This window comes from Tachypleus tridentatus, chromosome 8, assembly GCF_004210375.1.
Source record: "Tachypleus tridentatus isolate NWPU-2018 chromosome 8, ASM421037v1, whole genome shotgun sequence".
Classification (NCBI taxonomy): domain Eukaryota; kingdom Metazoa; phylum Arthropoda; class Merostomata; order Xiphosura; family Limulidae; genus Tachypleus; species Tachypleus tridentatus.
In genome coordinates, this window is record NC_134832.1 from 77,282,502 (window position 1) to 77,306,891 (window position 24,390).

General features: G+C 32.1%; 1 protein-coding gene and 1 long non-coding RNA gene across 12 annotated transcripts; one reads left to right on the top strand and one right to left on the bottom strand.

The window, feature by feature from the left end:
• The first annotated feature begins 236 nt into the window (after positions 1–236).
• Positions 237–20,730, top strand: LOC143222730 (radial spoke head protein 9 homolog). 11 transcript variants are annotated; one of them, XM_076449650.1, is made up of 4 exons: positions 11,559–11,870; positions 12,281–12,411; positions 13,188–13,337; positions 20,615–20,730. In XM_076449650.1, exons 2-4 carry the CDS (start codon positions 12,309–12,311, stop codon positions 20,635–20,637), a joined length of 276 nt encoding a protein of 91 aa, XP_076305765.1. In that variant the 5' UTR covers positions 11,559–11,870; positions 12,281–12,308; the 3' UTR covers positions 20,638–20,730. The 11 variants fall into 11 exon arrangements, 9 of the variants coding, with proteins under 9 accessions (XP_076305760.1, XP_076305759.1, XP_076305761.1 ...); XM_076449649.1 differs by lacking the exon at positions 20,615–20,730 and adding an exon at positions 19,222–20,121 and having other exon boundaries at positions 11,581–11,870; XR_013012444.1 differs by lacking the exon at positions 20,615–20,730 and adding an exon at positions 19,222–20,121 and having other exon boundaries at positions 11,631–11,870; positions 12,336–12,411; positions 13,242–13,337.
• Positions 20,263–22,782, bottom strand: LOC143222731 (uncharacterized). The gene is made up of 2 exons (XR_013012445.1): positions 22,541–22,782; positions 20,263–20,935 (listed from the first exon to the last, which is right to left on the bottom strand). It is a non-coding gene; the product is annotated as an uncharacterized LOC143222731 (long non-coding RNA).
• Between the last annotated feature and the right edge of the window lie 1,608 nt (positions 22,783–24,390).

Here is a 24,390-nt window from a genome sequence, read left to right on the forward strand (position 1 = left end):
AAACATATACACTGGCTTGAAACCCAAACACAAATGTTGCAATATATAGTTATTACCTGTGTAAAAGGATTAGCACGTTTGCGACCTTGAGATGTGATTAACTAAATGCAAAATCTTGATGAATGTTAAAAAATTTACGTTGAATGAAACTATATTCTGAAAATCAAGATTACTTCAGTCATTACAATCTCAGACACTTTTGGTTTTTATTTGATAATTTCAAATTAATATATTGTAGAGGTCGCTTTATCAAAAGTAAATACGCAGGTAAAGAGTTACGTCATAGAATGTTAGAATAAATATTACTTGTATTGTATTTTTATAATGAGTGTATACTTAAGTTAATAAAAAATATGATATATATCTATTTACAACATATTAGTAAATTTCAACAGTATAAAAATGGTTTAAGTTAGGCCTAAAAAATGTCTGAAATCAAGTACACAGTTGCAGTAGCACATTATAATGTAGGCCTAGGGACTAATTATATTTAACTAAAAAGAGTTAAATCTAGAAGGCAATGTTATTTATTGTGAACAAAGTAAGCTTATTTTGTTCTTTCTCTGTTATAGTTGTAGTGGATCAGTAACCTGTATAAGCTAACTATTACTTGTTATTTTTACATTTTAAAGTGTAAAGATTAAGCTTTGAGTGGATTATAAATATTATCATTGTTATAAGTTTTATCTTGAAGCAGATTTTTTCAAAAATAGACAACACTTTATTTTCTATTAATATGTGAATAATAACTAGTATTTCACTTAAAATTTATTAATTTAGGTTTTGGATTTCATAAAGAGTTTGTAATATGTATACCATTGACTTCACATGATTTGTAGTTAATACTGCTACTAGTACTAGCAATTAATCTGAAAGCTATATTTTTAGTATTTAGTTATGTACCTTCCTTTGAAGGGAGGAGAAAGAAATTGTCCCAGTAATCACAGACACATTATTCTTACATCTGCTGTGGAAAAAGTTGTGGAAACCCTATTAAAAATGCTTTGCAAAGTAATTTAACGACGTTTAAAATTTTATTGGATAGTCAACATAATTTCACTAAGGGACAATCTTGCCTTACAAAACTTTGGTATTCTTTGAAAAGGTTACTGTTTGTGTAGATAAGGGTAAAGGTGTAGATTTTCAGAAAGCATTTGACAACTGCCACATAAAAGGCTTGTGTAAAGAATTGTCTCTGTTGGTGTGGGGTGTAAGTTAGCAAATTGGGTAGAAGAATGGCTGGATTGAAAAATGCAGAGGGTAGTTACAAATGGAGTTCAGTCAAACTGGGTACCTCTAGTCTTTTTTTATTTACATTAATGATGTAGATAAAGGAATAGTCAATAAGTTACTTAAATTTGCATATGATATTAAGATCTTGGTGTTGCTAGCTGTGAAAAGGATACTGCTGATTTACAAAAAGATATAGATCATCTAGTGAGTTGGGCAACTAAATGGTAGATAGGTTTTAATTATAATACATGCATGTGGGTTATCTTAATTTTGATTTAGTATAACTTGGATGGGCTAAAAGAGATCTTGGAGTAATAGTTGATAAGTCTCTAAAGCCATCCAAACTGTGCTATTGCTAGTAGTATGGCAAATAGGATTTTAGGTTGTATCTACAGAAATAGTCTAAAGAGGTTGTACTTTCATTCTAGAGGTCATTGCTTAGGTCACATTTGGAATACTATATTCAGTTTTGGGCTCCTTACCTTAGGAAAGACATTGAATAGTTGGAAAGGATTTGGAGATAGGTTATTAGAATGGTGCCTGGGAGGGAGGGGTTGTCATACGAGAAGATGCTTAAATATTTCTTTTGTTTTCTCTTGATAATAGAAGTGTTAGTGGGATCTGATTGAGGTGTTTAAGATTGTAAAGGGAAGTGATAATGTTGATGCATCATCTTTTGTCATATTTAAGAGTGAAAATAGTAGGACTAGGGGACACAAGTATAAATTTTGGCAGGGTAGGAGTCATCTTCAGCTGAGGCAGTTTTATTTTTCTTACATAGTGGTTGGCTTTTGGAATGGGTTGCTTTCAGATGTTGTAGAGGCAACAAATTTAAATTAGCTTTAGAAAAAGCTTTGTAAGTATATTGATTATATGGGCTGGTTTTAAAGGGTTTTTTAAGTTAGTTTAGAGTGTAAAACAGCCAAGATGAACCAGTAGGTCCCATATTGTTTCAAAATGCTATATTATGTTAAATATCTTGATTTAACAAGTCCCTCAATCTTACACTTTATTGCTCGATAACTTGCATTGTCTTTAACGGAAAATGCATTAATGTGCCCTTTTATGGTGTCTACAAAGTATGTTTACAAACAATAATAATAAAGTTACGGTATAGATATTTCATTGAAACAAAGTGTTGTGAAATGTGATAACATTAATATAAATATTATAACTGAATAGAGTATATCCCATGAAAAATGACAAAGCAAGTGCTACCAGTTCCACCCATAGTATACCCTAACTTTACATTTCATAGCTGACTGAAATAAATAAATTTTGCAAAATCAAACTTGACAAACAAAAGAGATAGAAAAGTGCAGTCAAATGTTGGTGAGTGCCTTTGTGAAATAATCAGGAATTACGATCATTCATGAAATGAATTTATGACATATTCATAAAACAATTATTAGCAAAAATCAATTAAATTAACTTTTAATATATAGAAAAGCTATTGTGTTTTGGTAACTACTTTTCAACAATGGTTTTTATGTCATGTTGCTTAGCAATTGTGATATAAAAGAAAATAGCTTAGTTCAGAAACATTCAAGTTTAAATTGAATTGATACTTTTACTTTCTGGATAAATTTTATGTTCTTGGCTCTAGATTAGGTGGTTCCAACATTCATTGCATTTATAATATTTCACACACACACACTGGTTTTTAGATAGGTTAGATCTCCTATTTTAGTATAAAATAGTGTAAAAAATATCATCCACTTAATGACAGTTAAAATATTAATATATTTAATAATAATATTACACATGAATAGCTGATACTCTGAAAGGATATTCTATACAAAGTGGTAGATTAGAAACATTTTGGAAAATGTGTTATATGCCTAAATATTGAGAATTTATATTCTAATTGTTAGTCTTATATGATGTAAGGATTACAGTATTTTATGATATAGAAATAAACCATAATTTCTGCTTTTCTTTCTCTATTTGACTACATTGTTTATGTGGTGAATTCTATCCACCAGAAATATTGTAGGAACCTTAAACAATTGAATTTGTGATATGATTGAATGCATAACTAACAGTAAGTTTATATATACTCTGGTGCAAATGTGTAAATAATTAATCTTTCTCTAAGACTTTGACAGTTATCTTTTAAAGTATTTGTTGATTCTTTTCTAAATGTTCATTTACATTTGCAACACCTTGTAAGGAAAATAATTGTTCCATAAATCATGATAGTGAGGTAGTGTTATAACTTATAATTACAATATTTTTTTACTTTCAGATTTATTAAAAAAACAAATAAATTGATATCCCTAGAAACTTTTTGGAATTGGAAACACAAAATGAACTGTAATGATTCTACTGAGCTTTTAATTCTACCAACACTGAGGACACATCAATTTTCTGAAACTGTATTTGGAAGTACTGTTGAGTTCTTTGTGTTGAAGATGGTTGACAGTTTCTTTTTGTGGATTGGACAAGAAAAGAGACTATGTAACCTAGCTCTAGCTATGAAGACTCCATATGATAAACTACCTAGTTCTACATTTTTACTGGGAAATCATGTAGATGCATTATCATCTAGTTTGGCAATGAAACTTAGTCAGAAAACAGGAAAACAAGTGTTTGTTAGTTACAATCTACCATCAAGTGAAGCTTCACTGTTAGATATAATACATAAACGACTTGCTAAAGAAATGAAAGAAAACCCTGATAATTTCTGATACTAGTAAATTGTAAAATACTTGTAAACATCTGTTTTTATTACAGTTAAAGTTTATTCATTTGCTTAAGAAATAAATAATTTAGTCACTGAGAGGATATGATTTAGAAATCTTTATTTCTTGCTTAGCTAGAGCCATGTAAGTAATTACTGAATTGTGTATGTTCATTCACTGTTTAAAGGAAAGAAAAAATCATTTCTAGAATAACATGAGGTATTGTGTAAATTTAATTATGTGGAAGGAAACAGTCTTTTAGATGAATTTGAGTAGAGTTTACTATGCAGAGCTCAAATATTACATTAATTACATTGATAAGTTGCAGTTGAAATTGAAACTTTGTTTGTAAGTGATTGAAAATGCAATCTACTACTTCCATTTTCTTATGCAGGATATATTCATATAAATGTAATACCATGATTTTTAGGTTCTGGTATCATCTAGCAGTTTTATGATTTATTGTTATCTTTATTGTACATGTATTAGCTTCTTTAGTACAAACAAGAAGTAATCAGTTGGTAAATGAGTAGCATTCACATGATGCATTAATCATCAAGGTTGTGTAAAATAGTGTTTGTAGTTTATACATTTTTTTTATTCACTAGGTTTTTTTGTTTTAAAATAATCTCAAAAATCTTAAAAATAATAATAAATATTTTGTCATAATGAGTACTGATTCTGAAATTAAAATTCATTTAGTTATTAACTGTGGTTTTGTTTCTGTGCAAACACTGGAGAAAATATTAAATTTTATTTACAAATGTATTATGCAGGGTGTTTGGAAAGTCACTGTGCAGTTTTGTAATCATATGTCTATTCAGTCTATTTCAAGCCAGCAACTGTTAGCGGTGTTTAGAAACAAAATAAGAAGGATCCAGGCCTGTATTGATGCCAACGGGGGTCACTTTCAACATTGTTTATAATTGTCATTCATATTTACCTCCTGTATTCTATATTGAAACAAGACTGTTAATAAATATATAAATGCACAGTGACTTTCCTAACACCCTGTATAATACAAGTTCAAAACATTTAAAATTAACAAAAATGTGTTTCACTTTAAACTTACTACAATAAGGTGCTACATTTCTAGTTTGTATGCTTACCTGAGTGTATTGATTTTAAATATTTTGTGGCTGAAAAACAGTGGAGAAGTTAATTGAGCATTATTTTTGTAATTCATAAGCCAAAAGTCTAGTCCCTCAATATGGATTCCTGTACATGGAAGGTTCTGTTCTTTTAGTTTATCTCCTCTGGGATCCAAACATCTACTGATATATTTGCCATATGTGGTGACCTGTGAAGGGGAGGAGAGGATCCTGGTGGTTGAGGGATCCAACTCTAATGCACCACTTTGATCTTGAATTCCTGTAAGTGGGCAGCCTTGAGGTGGCCCCCTAGGGTCAGTCGAATGGTCCACTTGGACTAGGGTCAACCAAAGTACCATTGTTGGATGTTCTCAACAAGTGTTGTGGACATTGTATCTGATGCTGGTGTTTTGGTATAGTGCTCACAAAACCCTGGCATTGCTGCATAGTTGTTTGGCATTATAGTGCATCCCCTCATAGGGTTTCATGATGGGTATGGTCAGTGGGCACCAAAATATTCTTTTTTTATTATGAATCCTCCAAATAAAAACTTAAATAAAATAGTGAAGAAACAGTTCATAGGTAAATGGCCACATCTTGAAGATTCTGAGCAGCAATCTTCAACATCTGTAACACCTGTACCACATTTTCTTATACTACATATTCTTTCAGACAAACCTTTAGGGTAAATGTCTCCCTTTTTCATTCAGAAGAGAACTTGCTGGCTCTTCAAAGTTAGTAAAGAAGCTTTGCTCTGGTGACATATTGGTGAAAACATCCACATCTCAACACAGTGAACTGTATTCAAAGTAAATTGGGGGTACACCTGCTGAGGTTATGCCTCATGCTACTTTGTTTTCGTCATGAGGAGCTATTGTTGAGAGAGATTTGAAGAACATTACTGAGTCAGAGATTCATGCTAGTTTCTCCACCCAAGGAGTTTCTGCAGTGAGGCATATCTCCACTCACAAAGATGTAATTATGATGCTGACCAATATCCTCATTCTAACATTTACATCACCATATCCTCCTGCCACCAGCAGGGCAGGTTATCTTAATTGCAAAGTACATTCCAGACCTTCTCAGATGTTTTCAGTGTCAGTGGTTTGGTTACTCAAAGACATCGTGTCATGGTTCATTGATGTGTGCTCATTGCAGTGGCAAAGAACACAATGCCTGTGAGTGTGAAACAGACCCTCATTGCATCAATTGCAATGGCTCTCATCTGTCTTACTTTCAATCTTGCCCGAAATGATTGAAAGAAAAAGTGGTGCAGCATTTAAAAATGATTCACAACATTACTTACCCTGAGTCTTGAAAGTTGCTGTTCACCACTTCATCTCGTACATATGCTGCTGCTGCACTTCATTCCATTACTACAGTGAGAGTGCAGATGGATCTCTCTGCGCCTCCAAAAGAATAATTCTTAGACCATATGAAAAGTCTTTTCACCTCCATGGTTAAAAAGTTGATGAATCAACTTCAGCATCCATCCCTGTCCTTGACATACATTTCAGCAAACTCCAAGATCCGACGACAGCATTCTACCGTGGACCACCTGATTCAATGTGAAACGTCAATGAGAGAAGCCTTTTTCAAATGACAACATCTTGTATCAATGTTCCTTGACATTGAGAAGGCTTATTATACAATATGGAGGTATAGCATTTTGTGAAATCTCCTTATATACGGGTTACATGGCCATTTGACCATTTTTATTAACAATATTTTAATGGAAAGGCAATTCTTCAAATGTGTGGATTCAACACTTTCCCGTTTGTTTCTACAGAATGTTGGAGTACCTCAGGGCTGTGTTGTGAGTGTCATGCTTTTCAGTGTAAAGACTGATGCCATCACTGAACAACTCCGTCTTACTGTTGCAAATGGGCTCTGTGTTGATGACTTTTACATCTCATGTCAGTCATGAAACATAAGGTATATTGAGCAGCAGCTACAGGTTGCCCTCAGTCGTTTACTGACACCACAGCAAAATCTGTCTGCTCTGGTACTATCACTGCTGTGCCTGTTCCATACATGGACTATGGTCTTGTATTCAAGGCTCGGCTCCATACCAGTTGGCAGTTGACTCACAACAGCTTTTCCAAATAAAACCCTCTAGTGGACATTGTCCATCTTGCTTCCGTAAGGATCGGAAAGAGGAAGTTGCTCTAATTAGTCTATGCATTGGTCACAGGTTTTTAACTCATCGTTTTATTTTATCTAGCACTGATTGACTAATGTGTTGTCTGTGTAACACTCAGGTCACAATAAGCCACATTTTACTGTTTGTGCCGTCGTTATGGCTCTGAACGACGGCACCATTTTAAACATATTCTGTCCCAAGGTTTATCCATAACATTATACAGTGTTATTGGCAATGGTGACACTGTCCACCTTAGAAATGTTTTTAGTTTTTAAAGGCCATTAATCTATATAATACTATTTAAGTTTTTAATTTATACATTATACCTTTTAAAATGAGATTCCCTTTTAAGAATCAAAGAACACCTAGTTCGATTTGAAATTAGAAAATGGCCATAACGTCAAGTAACTCGAAACCGGGATTGGAAAGGCCAACATCAAGTGACTAACGCTGCTGTTTGAACTACCCGTCAGTCATCCTGGCAAGTTATAATAATTAAAATGTTCCTACAAATCGTTTTAAACCTGTACTACTTGACTCTCTGAAAATGGACCTAATGTTGAATAACTCGAAACCAGGACTGGAAAAGCCAACTTCAGATGACTAACGGTGATTTTTGAATCTACCCTGAATTTTAATAATTTTACTTTAATTTTAACTTTTTACCGAACGTTTGTCGCAGATAGCCTAGTTGCTTTGCGCTATAAGACACCGAACCAAGCAACCAAATGTCTTGGAAAGGTAATTATTAAGTAATGTATGTGTATAAACCTGAAACATCATAGCTTTTAATAGTTCATGTTCAGGTGATTTTATTTAAGTATTTCCTGCTCAGTAGTTTATGAAATAGCTTGCCACTAACAGCGTATAACATACATTTTCGTTATAAATTTTTTTCTTGTAATTCATTAAATTTGTTTTTGTAAAACGCATACTATTTCTATGTTCTAAATACAACGTGTTTAGTGGGATACAATTATCATTACTGAATATGAACTAAATCTCTAAAATATAAATAAATGCTTAAATAGTCATAGAATGAATACAATCTTTAAACAACTTGGGAAATGTGTTTTACATTTTAATGATTTGTGATAGTCGAAATTCCACAGTAACATCCGGCATGGCCAGGTGGTTAAGGCACCCGACTCGCAGTCCAAGGGTCGCGGGTTCGAATTCCCGTCACACCAAACGTGCACGACCTTCCAGCCGTGGGAGCGTTATAGCGTTATGGTCAATCCCACTATTCGTTGGTAAGAGAGTAGCCCATCAGTTGACATACATATGAAAAATATTGTGTTTTGCAGAAGGTATTATTTTTGAAGTTCCAACACACACATATACATAATTTATGAAATATTGGACGTTATTGGAACTCACACAGCCATTTTAACTGCATGCTGCTTTCTTATTTGTATATTAATACAATAATGTAATAACCACTTTTAATAAATACTGTTACTAATATCTTTCCAAAGACTTAAGTTTCACTTATTTTACCTGAAATTTATAGTTGATTTATGTTATACCAAACTTGCACGACTAAAAAGTAGATCACGATTCAAAAAATATAATAACGATCAGAGAACCAAAATTTCCTCATTTCAAAAGCACTTCTGTTAACACATTTTTTTAAATGTGATGTGTGCCTTATATAAAATTGATAAGCAGCCTCACGACTATTTATCATTATAATTTATATTTGATTTTCAAATAATGTTAATAGAAATGGTTGGAAATAAGTTGTTTATGAAGAGTTTGTTTGTTTGTGTTTTTGAATTTCACGCAAATTTTTAAAATATTTCGAGTGTTTAATAAACAAAAACTGTACAATTGTTTGGTAAGAGTATTGAAACTTAAACAATGGGATCTAGTTATTTATTTTTTTAGTTATTTTAAATTTCGCGCAAAGCTACTCGAGGGCTATCTGCGCAAGCCGTCTCTAATTTAGCAGTGTAAGACGAGAGGGAAGGCAGCTAGTCATCACCGCCCACCGCCAACTCTTGGGCTACTCTTTTACCAACGAATAGTGGAATTGACTGTTACATTATAACGCCCCCACAACTGAAAGGGCGAGCATGTTTGGTGCGACCGGGATTCGAACTCGCGACCCTCGGATTACGAGTCGAACGCCTTAACGCAATTGGTCAAGCCGGGCCGTATTTATGAAGAGATTTTTCACAGTGCTCGAATTCAGTTTTTTCAGTCATTAAAATAGTTTCTGTATTCTTTCTGATTTATCCAAATAAATATTTTTATAATATTTTTGGCTTATTAACAAGCTGTTTGTGAAGCTACAATCAGTAATACTGTAGAAGAACCTACGGCACCTAAATCCATTGTTTGGACAAATAATATTCGGGGTTTCACGGAAAAGATTCCGATAAAGTAGCTTTGGAGCATAGCTTGTATTGAAGACTTAACGTTATCTGTTATGTGGTATTAGGCCTGTGATTGCTTCTAGTAAACAGAATTTTATAATATTATTAGTTAGATTTTTTAGTTAAGTTAAAAACAGCTATATAATATCTACTACCAATTACTATGGATTTTATATCCACATGCGGTCATATATTATCAGTGGAGGAAATAATTATTTTGAAAAATTCGTGTATCATTCTTCAAGACAAAAATAGGCTTGAGAAAGTACAGTTGTGGGGGAAAATTTTAGGACTAACGAGCAATTATTTTATCGTTCAAGGAAAAATAAAAGATCTTTTAAAGGATAATTAAATATTTTACAGGTAGTTTAATATATTGGAAATGAAAGAAATTGGCCTAGGCACTACTTTGCTACATTTAATTTATGTAAGGTCATGTTAGCACGATGTAAGGCCTACATTAAGATATAGATACTTACCAAATATATGTTACGGTAACATTAACAGTCCAAAACTTGTGAACTGAAGCGTACATTAACATTCTAAACCAGGCTAACATAAAAGTAGGAAATTAATTTAAAATACTTAATATATGATTTCAGTGTAACATAATGATATACATTAAATCAAAACCAATTATCTTAGGTCGAAAGCTCTTATCAACTAACGATTCTTTCGTCTATCTGCAGTATTTAGCCTTTATTATTATTACCTTACAGCGCTTACTCCAAACGGCATTGTTTAAGCCTGTCTATCAAAATTACCGTAAAACAGGATTTAAATTATATAATTTTCTTTGTACACATAGGGTTAACCCTGCTAATTATATTTGTTTGTGTGGACTAGGTTTGTGTAGCATTAAGTGCAATTTGTTTTTTACTTAACATCTAAATATTTATTAATCTAATCAGTTATTAGTGGCAAAAGAATGATGTTTACTCTAGGTTTTAAATATCTGTTGCTATATTACGTTAAGAAAACTATTCACAATTGTACAAGTATTCAATATTTTATCTTACACTTGAAAATTTAACCTGTTAGCGTTAAAGTAGTTAACCTAGGAATTTTAACTCCTGATTACATAAGAATAATGGTTAAATGATGTAAATGATTTTTGGTAGTTTTTTTTTTTTTGAAAAACGTTTCATGTCAACTTGCGTTAGCATATAGTGATTTGTTTTACAGTCATCGTAAAAGACTAGCAATGTCTTTGATTATATATTTCCTAGAGTATTTATAATCAGTAAGGAACAAAACTGTGTATCAAGTTGCAACATGTGAATATTCCGATCCTTATATCAAACACAGACGTGAAGCGTGAATTATTTTAAAGCACTAATCTAAATTAATGTAAACTGGAATGATAAAATGAGACCAAAAATACTGTTTGTACTCATAACTAATACTTATCTTCTGTTTTTGTAATTTACTATACTTAAAGTTTTAAGAAGTTTAAATTTCAAACTCAAAAAGATAAAAGTGTCACATAGATCTAGGTCAATAGTATTGTTTGTTTTATGAATTTCGCGCAAAGCTTTGTTTGTTTGTTTTGAGTTTCACGCAAAGCTACTCGAGGGTTATCTGCGCTAGCCGTTCCTAATTTAGCAGTGTAAGACCTGAGGGAAGGCAGCTAGCCATCATCACCCACCTCAAACGCTTAGGCTACTCTTTTTACCAACGAATAATGGGATTGACCATTACATTATAACGCCCCCACGGCTGAAAGAGCGAGCATGTTTGGTGTGACGGGAATTCGAACCCGCGACCCTCAGATTACAAGTCGAACGTCTTAACCCACCTGGCCATACCGGGCCAGGTCAATAATAACCGACAGAAGTTACAATGTGTTATATTAATAACTAATTTCATATTTCAGTTATTCGAATGTTCTGGCTTAATTATACTACTGTCAGCATATACCAAACCACATTATGTCATCGAAATCATTTAGTGCCTGAAAAATATGCCATTTGTTTGCAGTTATTTTCGTTTTCTCGTTGAATTTAATATTTATTTTAGTTTATATCATAGTTTCTTGAAACCTAAGATTAGGTCTTTTTTTGTAAAATGCGTATACATTTGAAAACGTAAGGCTTGCACATACAAACAATCCTACATTTCTTTACTTAGCAAATTAAAAACGCATTTGTGATAAATATTTCCATTTAAAATTGTCTTAATTCTAATAAATTTTTATCCCCCATAGCCTGAACGGAATCGACTGGCAATTGTTACTACCTGCTTCTTCAGAAATTTAAAAAAAAAAGTTCCTTATATTAGGGGTCGGTTACAGGTGATCCATCTTACCATCATTGTGTCACCATCGCTGGCTTTAAAGGTGAAGAAGATAACCAGATTAGTCACTAAAAAACAATGCTAAAGTACTTCTATACCTTCTTATCTCGCCCCTCTCTCCAGTAAAGAAGAAACAAAGAGGACAAAATACTCCAGTGGAGCTACATTTCATTTATTAAGTTCATTAAAACATTGCGTTATTTCAACTGTAAAAAATAAAAAAATCAGTAAAATTTCTTATCAGTTGACATTAATTAATATTTGATTGACATATGAATTAAGACCTTTCAAAAATATCATAGAAAAAATATATCTTGATCTACCATTCGGAAATGATAACAATATATGCTAATAGGTAAAGAGTTGAGTGAGATATTTTTCATTTGTAATTTTAAATCAATACGAAATAATGTATTTATTTTCAAACAATATTTTAAAAGTCTTTACTTACAGGAATAAATAAAAGAAGAAGATCGACTAAATGCTATTGTTACTCTTGATTGATCAGGATGCAACTGTTGTACCGAGAGGAGCAGTGTCGTTAACACCACGGAGAGAAGTAACCAGAAATCGATCTTTTGAAGGTAAGAATGTTATTAATATAGCATAAAATTATGTAAATTTATGATCTTATGAGATGCACTCTCGTGACCTAAGCAGTGAATAAATACCCTGCCATAAAATTCATAAACGAGATAGTTAGTGAATTACTGCTTTTTGTCACTTGATGTTGTTGATAATATAGAAAGGTGATTTTGATTTTTTTTCAGGATTAAGTACTTTTTCATCTAAACTAATTAATAATGATAATTATGTTTCATTGTTCATTAACATTAGTATCAAGTTATGGCCAGGTACATGTTTATTAACTATGTTTTGGTAAGTGCTAAAGTTTATTTCAGTTGTTACAATTTAGTAAATTGCTTTTTGATAAAGCATGGTTGTCGCGGCGTGTTATTTTGTCTGTTACAAAATTTGCGGTTTTTTTTTGTTCTTGCACATGACACCCAACACATATATAAATTAATTAAAACCTAAATGTGATAGACTGAATAAATATATTTCAGATTGGTCACAAAGTCATCTTACATTGCGTGTGTTGTAATTTTCAAATGCCTTGTGACAAAACAGTGAAATGATTTGTTAACGCATCCAATACAACAGTTTGTAAAAAAAAAAATACTGTAGACATAACACAGCTACAGAATAAATTTCGTCTCTATATTTTTCTTAGCGTATAAGTTGGCATTAATCAAATAAACATTGCTGAAGCACATAAGATAGGAGATTTAAAAATAACAAATTCACGTAGGCCACTTTCTTCAACATGTATTAATTTTATTCTTTATGTTGCGTATAGGACTTCCATTTTATGAAGCTACCAAACTGTATTCCTACTTACATTTTCCTCCAGGTAGCAAGGGAAGTGATCTGAAACAACTGCGTCCTCAGGCTGACGTAGATGTAGCTCTTGATTTCCTAGAACCCATCTCCAATGACGTACCACAAGGTTTGTTCGTAGACATATATACACCTGATATATACTTAACAAATGTTGATTTGTTACATGAAGAAGTCAAACAAATTTATTTTCTAGGAAACTATACACCACGTGTGTTATAGTGGTTTAAATAAACTTTATTGGTGACAAAAAACTAGCATAATTAATGTCTGAATAAAAAAAGCGACGACAAAAACCTGTATGGTTCTATTCTACCTACCAGTTTGTATGTGAGAGAAGAAATTCGTCTTTCTCTTCCTTGCGATTATATAAATATTACCCTTCAAAAGCAAGATGGTTAATTTATACGTAGATGTAACTTGATTATCTACATTAAAAAAATCTATGTCTTTAGAACATTTAGTTTTCATTTTTAATGTCCAAGCTGCTCACTCCCCCCTCAATTATATGATAAGAATAGAGATTATGCGTTTACGTGACAAAACTAAACACGGCAACAACTTGCGGCCATATTGGACGTAAAGATTATTTGTTTAAATATGGCCTCTGCAACACAATCACCTAGTTTTCCATTCATTTTCCACGAACTTACTAGCAAATTAGGCAATATATGCAAGTCCAGAATAGGAAGGAAAATATAGAAAAGTCGGTCTTGTCACGATATATCCTTATTCCATTCTGCTAGCAGTGACACTCGCGATAGATGCCAGTAAATTAGTCGACATTGTAAATGGAAGCCCCGAGTTAGGGCTATAACCAACGCGATTTGAGAATATAGATATCCGAAATTATTTAGTTCTAAAAAATCTTTACACAGGAAGGCAGCTCAAAGCGCATAAAAGTCTTGATGCTTATAACTATTTTGTGACAGACTGCGGAAAGTGTACAAAACGCCCAACTACATACCTTACTCGAGGGTAGGTCGAAGTTGTTTTTGTTCTGTCAGTGGTGAATTTACAATCCAGATATACTACATCGTATTGTATTGCATTGTAAGTCCTCCTGTATTTTAACAACACTTCCTTCAGTACAGATTATCGTATATTTTACACAAATAAGCCCTGGATTTTAAGTTCATTATTTTGGGAAGTAACAAATAATTACAACCTACAGATTCTATCAATATTTGTGCAATATAATTGTGACAAGGTATGTTTTATATACAAGTATTACAAACCATATATAAAATGGGATGTGCATAACTTATTGCCTGTGCTACGGCAGTAGTTTCCAAGTTTTGTCAGTCTTGTATAGATCTGTTCGTTTGGTTATCACAGTCCATTTAACTCTAAGTACTACTTCTTTTGGAAACCTATAAAATTATAATACCAGATTCTTTGGTTGTTTGTACAGCTAACTGCTGCACAGCTGATTGTCATTTTAAGTACTTGATCCCAAATTCTAATATCAGCAACTACATTATGATTACTGGATTGTTTCTCTGCTACATCCAAAATGGCGGTGTTTATTCTACGGCTTACCTGTAATATATGCATAACATCACACGCATAAGATCTATATCCAAGTAGACTTATGTTTGCTATTTACCCATAAGAGAAAGCTCCCGGATTATTGGGTTTTTTTCTGTTTTGTGTTTTCATTCATTTTCAGTTGTGTCATTTATAAACAAAATAATTCAACAAACTAGTTACTAAAAGTCTGATTTTTTATTCTAAAGTGATCTAAGATACAACTATTAAAAGAAATTAAATTTTACATCCAATTTTACAAAAATATTCCTTGAATTTTATTAATTCTCTTGAATGGAGGAAATAAAACATGTCATTAACATTAAAATAAGTAGCAAGCGCTCAAGGATTTCCAAATTGTTAAACAAATTTTTAATTTTTATGTAAGTTTAAAGTTTATAGTGCAAATTGGAGAGTTCTATCTGCTTTCTGTGTAACTCTGGTGTCAAGAAAAGATTGTACGCTTTTGTTTGTTTGTTTTGGAATTTCGCACAAAGCTACTCGAGGGCTATCTGTGCTAGCCGTTCCTAATTTAGCAGTGTAAGACTAGAGGGAAGGCAGCTAGTCATCACCACCCACCGCCAACTCTTGGGCTACTCTTTTACCAACGAATAGTGGGATTGACCGTCACATTATAACGCCCCCCACGGCTGGGAGGGCGAGCATGTTTGGCGCGACGCAGGCGCGAACCCGCGACCCTCGGATTACGAGTCGCACGCCTTACGCGCTTGGCCATGCCAGGCCAGATTGTACGCATGTCTGTCAAATAATGATAGGATTAACTTACGATTCCATGAAATATGTGTGAAATAGCTTTTTTCATGTGAGTAGTTTAGTGTTGCACTGTAACCAAAGGATATCCCATCAGTACAGATGGAGGGAAGTGCCGAATGGGAGTCAGGCAATAAGGTGAGGAGAAAGATTAGTCACTAGGAGGAAGCTATAATGTCGCCTTAGTAACAAATGTTATCCAGAAAGTGTGATGCTAGTTCTACGAAGTGGAATCACAGTGCGCATTGCCATGCCACTATGATGATCTTAGCATAGAGTATTTCAACGTGCCTCAATATGTGATTACGTCATCAGTCTAAATGTGATTGTGTTCTAGGAGTTACAAGTAAAACTATTATTTTAATATAACAAGGTATATTATAACACTTGTAAATATGTCAGTTTTTATCACATATATTATCCATCATTTGAATGAGGCAAATATTATAACCAATAATTTACTTTACATTCTTTTCATTGTGTTTTTATGACTGAGTACAGACTGATGCTAGTTCTCCCTTCTATATTTAATCGTACTTTTTTGCATTTCCTGACATTTTCCATTTCTGTAACTAACATCTGTGTGTCCTTCAAAGGACGTTTATATATCACATTGAGCTTTGAGTTGACCATGTTATTTAAAATATTACTATTGTAGAAAATCTGTTTCTATCAGTGTCATTAACCATTTTGCTACAACTAAATGTAGTAAATTAATGTATTATTGTTTAACCAATCACCATATTATGGAAAATATTAAAATTGATAAAACGTTGCAGTTTTAAAGAAAAAAGGTAGTATTATGACTAGAGTAGATTGAACATAAGACTTTTGTTGCTTTATATGAGGGTAATTTCTGATTATCTTGGTGTTCGTCAGATTCTTACCTGGATGGTATTGGCATGAGACCTCAAGGCTGCCGTCAAATACAAATCCTTAAAAAGTTTCCTTTCACCAACAGAAATAACGTAGCAGCAACAATATGTTCAATGTTGCACACGTATTTACTACCAAAAGAATGTTTTTTATTGATGATCACGAAACTACCTTAAAATCAGATAATATTCTCTCATCTCTGCTGGACATCATTTATTATTTGATATATTAATATAGGTAACTTTAAATTAAAGAGGACCGTGTGACAATATTTCATAACTTTTGTTACTGCAATAAACATTACAAAATTTTCGCAATTCTTATAACATTTTTGTCAATAATTAAGATGTAAAACTACAACTCTATTACGTCTAGCTTATTATACTTTGAAGAAGGTAGACTAAGTATATATTTGTAAAATTATATTTAAATGATAATTATGTGAGTCCTAGATCGAAAACAAGTAGTAACTTAGAGATGTAAATAATTTCCTAATATTCTATTAAATATTAAAAAGTTTATGATTGTACAATGCTTCTTCTTTATCATTATGTAAAGCGAAAGAGTAAATTTGTTTTATTGACTGCTAATGTCAGTGGCATACAAAATCTCTTTATTTTGAAAGTTAAAGTATAGTGAACATACAGCATATTGTAAAATGTTTTGTAACGATAGAAAGTACATATGATGGACTTATAAAATATATCTTTAGAATTTGTGATTTTATTTTCATGTAGTTGTTTGAAACGTGAATAATCAATAATTAGAATATGGATTCTAATTGAATAGAAAGTATACAAGAATTGTACGCTAACTGAAATGTCCCATCATATATTTAATGCACATTTATTATTTTGTATCACTATGTATACTGACTTTTAAATTCAGTGTATATTGTGAAATAGATTTGGTAAACTCAGAACTGACCTTTGTCATGTGACTGTCAATGATCTCAATATCGAGTATTTCAAAATCTTGTTTTGATATATAGCAACACTGATTTTCAGGTGTTTCAAAATATGTATTAGTTTGGAAACATGATAACACGAGGTAGTTAAAATAACAATTAGACTATAGACTAAAACAATGACCAAACACTACCTGTATCATTACCATTTAAACGTATAATGAAATCCAAAATATGTCACATGTCTAAGTAGGTATTAAAGTACATTGCTGTAGACGTTTTGATTACTGTATAAAGAAAAGATCAGTTACATCTGTACTTTAAAACTGCAAATATTTATGAATTTTAATTGTATACTATGTTTTGTACTTGAAGTAAGTGTTATATGAAAGAATGGTAAATTTTGCTGTCTTAATACTTTTTATAATATTAATGTGATTAGTTAAACATTAGTTAATTCAGTTATTAAATTTAGTTGTAGCAAATGGTTAAGTTATTGACCTTCAGACAGAAACAGAAAACAACTCCTATATGTTGTTAGTTTCCAGTCAGCAAGCTCTTGATATAGATTTTCTATAATAGTAATTCTTTAAACTTTAGTGATTAACTTAAATCTAAATGTGATAAATAAGTATCCTTTTCAGGACACATAGATATTAGTTATAGAAATGGAAAATCTCAAGAAATACAAAAAGTATGATTAGATATAGAAGAGAGAACTGCGATCATTTTGTACTAAATCATAAAAATACAACTGGCTTCTCGTTGAATATTATAAAAACACTAGGTATAATAAAATTGTTTCATGACGGATAATTCTAAAAGTATGTAAAGTAAAACACTGGAACATAATATGTGCCTCTTTCAAATGATGGATAATATGTGTGATGAAACTAACACGTGTGACAGTGTTATAATACTTGTTTTGTTAAAGTGATAGAAGTATTTGTAAATTTAGAACATAATTAAATCTAGAATGATGACATAATAAGATAATGAGACACATGTAGACTACGATAAGATGAACATGATTAGCCAAGCACTTTTGTTGTCATGGCGACATTACAGCTTCCTCTTGTCATGGCGCCCTAGCAACGCTCCCACTGGTAACATTTCGTGGAACTATGATGTCATCGTCTCCCCACCTTCCCCTATTGCCTGACTCCCGCCTGGCGACTCCCCCTACCTGAGGCGTCATCCTTTCTGCACAGGGTTACACCCTTGACTATTTAACTATTTGTGCTAATGTTTCTGCATTGTTACTGTAAGATCTATTTTCCTAGCTTCATAAAGTCTTATCAGTAAATGTGTGTGGATATACATTCGTGGTTAATTTATGTAACGGTTCTTGTATAGTTTTAGATTTACCTTCATTAACTGTATAAGTCTTATTGATATGATTTAGTTACCCCATAATACTCGCACGTTTAACGTGCAGGAGATGGTGTGAGTGGTATTATAAAAACGCTTGTTACTCACAAGACTTGTGACACAGTTCAGTTACAAGTTTGTCATCTTTTAGGATAATCTGAATATCAAGGAACGACACGTTTCATTCTCTGAAGTGCTTATTAGTGAATGTTATCGTAGGGTAGATGTCATTGAGGAAATAATAGAAAAGTAATAAATTGTTTAAGTAGTCATTCTAATTTCCGAATATGTTATCTACATATATGACTCGTAGGTCTAGTTTATTATGTATTTTCCTTATACCAGTGTTCTAATACATGTAAGTAACTAAAATGTTACAGCTACACAGTTATCCATAACAGCACCTTGTAACTATTGATAGTAGTTCTCATTAAACCGAAAATATCCGCTTCTCAGCACCAAACTTGGTATGTCTTTGTTGTGTTGAATCATGTGTCTCGCTAAATCCGCTATGATTCTTTACAAATTTCATAATTAGATCGACCCTTTTACCAGTTGAAATGGATGGATACAACGAATGAATAATACACTATCAGAAGTGATGACGTTACTGGAGCCAGCAGCGTCTTCTAGTTTCACAATAACTTTGTTAATTAAATAATATATGCTTACGTTGTAAAAAGGTGTTTTGAATAAATCACAACAATATCCATTCCTGAAAGTAAAACTGTTGGCAGATATGCATGATCAACTAAGATATTGGGAACTTACCAATATACCTTTAGTTAATGATTGTTTTTATGTTTATAGTCAATGTGTTTTGTTTTAATCATAAGTTACAAGAAAAACAAACGTGTAATTTATGTTCTCAAATACCGAAATTGTGTTTTAGATAAAGTGCAATGCTCATATTTTGGCCTAACGAGTTACTGACAGTAAATAAAATGTTGATTGTTTCCTCCCATGCGCAGGAATTTTATACATATATAAATATGTTTCATTTCATCATAGGTTTGGTCTTGCTGTTTTTAACACTGTCCTTCCTTTTAATGTAGATATGAACGTTTTTAAGCAAAGTTTAACTTTACATTATATGTATAACAAGCTTTACTTAATTTATAAATACACACACAGATATACATATATATTTATAACACATAGTAGGCTGACACAGGATATAAATTTGATACATCATAATGTACAAGAACAGAAAAATAAAACATTTACACATAGAAACTTTAGTAGGATGGAGGATATGAGGTAGGGCGGTATAATGTATTTTATACAAGATATATGATTTGAAGGGTATAAGATATAATAGGTCCAAATAGTTACAAAACATGTATAAAGTATTTTTAATTATGTGTGTAATGAAAATGTGTATAATTTGTGTGTGTGTATATGTGTAGCTACATACAAAAATAATGAAAAGGTTATAGTGAGATATTAATTAGTATGACTAAAATGTAATTTTCAATTCATTTTAAGTAAATTTCACCGGGTTTTATACCTGAGGAGTTAACTGTTAATTTGTACACTCTCCTTTAATTAACACTAAATCTGTATAAAACTTTGTTACTAAAGTTACAAAACAGTCCATTTATTGACTTCTGTACATTTGAACAAAGATTCGATACATACAGTAAAATTAATACATAAAAATACATCAGAAGACTAGAATAAAAGAGTTAGAAATAGTACAAACAAACAAAAATTTGGGCAATGTTTAATATTTAAGTATGATTATTTCCACCTATGCAGGTAGGTAAAATACATATACTATAGAGCTTTGGATGACTGCGCGTTTTTCTGAAGTGTTGACGAATATAGTCTTTAAAGGAAATAACATCTATTTTCAAAAGAATATTTTTGCACAGTTATATCAAAAACAACCTCATTGGCATCCCCTAACAACAGAATTCTGTAATCAGTATGCCTTTATAGAGTTAACTAATCAACGACAGGAAAACGAATGACGTCAGATAGTGCTGGACCGGAAGTTGTTGTCGAATGGTGTGTGATAAACTTGCACTGGAGCTCACAGTTTTTTTAAATGAAGTAAAGAGACAAATAACACAGCCCAGACGAGTCCTAAAATAAGAAGAGTCACCATGGACACAGTCTTGTATTTGGCCCAAGACTCCATCCTGACCTGTAGTCTTCTGGAAGAACCTTCTATTCCACACTTACACACCTTACCTTCCTCCAGACAAGAACACGTTCCACTGGTAACTTGAGTGTGCACCATCTCTCTAGGATAGGGGAATAATAACCATTAATATTTAGCCCCAAATAAAATTAAAGAGTAAATAAAATTTGCTGATAAAGTTGTTGTTTTGTTTTCAGATACCGAAACAGGAATAAATATTTCACAAATGATTACACTGGTTTTCAAAGTTTTCGATCTTCAACGTATGATAAAAAATACACGTTTGAAATTGAGTGTTTGAAGCACTTCAGTATAAATCTCTGTGGAGTTTTAAGTCCTTTTATTTCATCATATAGTAACATAAATTAATTTAGGTATGTGAGAGAGTAAATGTTATGACACTTCGTGTGATTCATTGTTTCAAATTATACAACATAAAAACCGTTTAATGATTGTGTATGCGTGTCTTAAAAGTTTACCAAAGGGGAAATTTAAAAGAGAATCTGTACTGCAGAGATATAATGCATTCCTTGATTTGTGGAACCCTATGGTGAAAAAGAAAATGAATCGTTAACAATATATTATATATACAATAATTAAATAGTTGGTTCGCTGTATGAATTCCACAGTGTCATAACATTATTAACGTACGTAAATTAATTTAGGTTGCTATATGGTGAAGTAACGGACTCAAAACTCCATGAATTTTATATACACATCACTGTTGTAAGAGACCTGATGATATTTCTTTGGTTTGTTTACTATGCTGTGCTTATAAGTCTTGCACAGACGAAACTCAAGTCCACAGAGAGAGTAAGGCCAATAACGGTGTGTACAAGGCCTGTACGTTACAGTTTGTTTCTGTGTTTTTATCATTTAATGTGTAAAATATTTCCTTTCTTTTCATAAACGTAAGGTATTAAAATATCATTACAACAGACATCATAATTTGCAATTCTTATTAATAGACTAATTAGATAATCATCATATTAATGTATTCTCAAGACGGCTGATATGGGTATTAAAATTTTAATTAAAATGAAGTATAGAGAACGTTTCGACCTTCTTACGCCATTTTCAGATTAACGAAGAGAGTTTGCAACTGACCTTAGAAGGTCGAAACGTTGTTCTATACTTTATTTTAATTAAAAGTTTTAACACCCATACCAGCCGTCTTGAGATACATTTTCACTTTAAGTGGATCATCACGAATTATCATATTACTTGCTGTTTCTTCTTACCACTCTCTTTTATTAGATGTTATTTAACAGTCTTAAACATATTATTTTTATGTATAATTTTGCTACGAAATGTTAACATTTAATGTTTTTAAATATTTTTATGTTACGTCATTATCCAAGACTTAAAATGTATATAATTTCAGTGTGTTTTAAAAATATATCTGCTGACATCAATATTTCAGTATTTTACCTTCGGTATGTTTTTACACCTAAGACTAAAAGTAATATGAAAGTGGAGTACAAAAACGTTGACACCAATGAATATTTTTCTAGTGTTAGTTATAATCAATGTAATGGTAAAACTTTTTAATACACACTAGTTGTTACTAAAACCAAAGTGTTTAGTATGTATATATGTAAGATTTCGTAAGTACAGCTGCTTATTAAATTTCTTAAAACTTTCCCCCTTTTTAAGGCAATTTTACTTTACGTATGGTTACATTTTGGTACAAAAACAGCAGTCTTACCTATATCGTATTAGCTATGATAATCTTTTGAAGTGCTACCACTTGAGGCAGATGATCATATAGAAAGAAGCAATACTAGCCCAGCTGTCAAAGAAACACTTGCCCTTCGTGAGTTTGTATCTCGATGAAGATCAGTAGTTTCATGCCAGTAAGTAAACTCGTGACCAGTTTTTGTGAAACAGACATCCGTTGTCAGAAGTATTGTTGTCACAGCCGTATTTTTAGTTACTTCACTACATGTGCAGATCTGTTGAAGTCAGTCAGAATAAGCACAAAAATAAAGGTTTGCGCTATCATGGTTTAGCTTTTCTATAAACTGGCAAAAACAACCATAAATATATTTGAACGTTACGTTTGTGAAGAATAAACGCTGCAGACATAAACTAATTATGCGCAAAGATATAATATATATCCAATATTACTACAAATCCTGAAAGCACAATAAATTTTCTAATTAGTAAAAATCTAAGTGAAACTTAGAGACAAAAAACACTCTGTAATTAAATTACAAATTTAGTCAAAGGTGAACTAAATAGTTTAACATTCTATTAATTCCATATTCTCGAAAGTTTTTATCTAATGTGTTAGTATTCAAACAATTCAAAAGCTTAAAAACTTGAGCTGACCCCCTCATGTTAAGTGTCATGTATTTTTCATTTTCGCTGAATCATTATTCTAGCTTTAAATGTAATAAGCAAACAAACATAATATTTATTCAGATACACATATATACATGAAATTTGGAAGAGATTCATATTATTTTTATATAAGCTATGTGATCACCATATCTTTTCTTATCTGCATTATCATAGTTAATAATTACTTATATGAATATGTTTCACTGCTTTTCATTGATCGTAACATTTAAGACCGGTTGTGACCTAATTTTTAGACTGCAGTACTGTGGATCTATGGTCCATTATTCGCGTCCCGTTGCCATATACAAAATCATACCATAAAAGAAAAGGTCAAACCTCTCTATTCGATAGATACACAATTCTCCAATATTCTCCAATACATAAAGTATCTATTAAAAGAGTGTAGGATTGATTGTTACATAATAGCGCCACCACGGTTGAAAGGGCAAGCATGTTTGGTGTGACGGGGATTGGAACCCACGGCTCATAAATTACGAGTTGAGCGCCCTAACCACCTACCCATACCGGGCCAATAGCGCAGTCTCTAGGTGTTATATAAATAGCATGATTATGGCGTTACAACTTATTATTTTGTTTTTTTACATATAAATCATGACTTTATTAAACCACAGAAGGAATTCATTATTTACGTTTAACGAAATTTGACCTTTACGAGATTAGGTCAGGATGAACTTACTAGAATACAAGTGTACTAAAATGCTGATCCTGAGCTAATGCTTCAAAGGCAAGTTTTCTGTTGAAAGCAAAACTGAGCTACAAGTCGTGTAGTATTGAAGAATTTAATGAATATTTACGATATAGATGGCCAGATTGTTAGATAGATCACACATTTCAGCGTTACAACTTCAACATAATACAATACTCTGGACTGGAACAATGAAAATTACGATGCATTTTCTTGAGAACTTTCTATTAATTAACAATAAAGTAGACATTGAAAAAGACAAAAAGCACTAGATAAATACAACAGATCAAAATCTAAGATAAAGACATCCACAGTTGGTTAAGAATTAATATTGTCCAAAACAGAACTAAAATATGATAAAGTAAAATATATAAACATTGAGTCAATTACTCATGAATTAAAAATGGCGTAGAATGACTTTTTGGAAGACAAGAATTCACTATAGCTGACAGATCACAATGTTCTCGGCAAAATGGAATAAGTTACGGGTACCAGTAAGCACGTTG

Excerpts from the sequence above, each read along its gene's own strand:
- LOC143222730 (XM_076449645.1), top strand. The coding sequence starts at position 12,309 with ATGCTATTGTTACTCTTGATTGATCAGGATGCAACTGTTGTACCGAGA. Across the intron at positions 12,412-13,187 it reads CAGAAATCGATCTTTTGAAG|GACTTCCATTTTATGAAGCT; the intron begins GTAAGAATGTTA and ends TGTTGCGTATAG.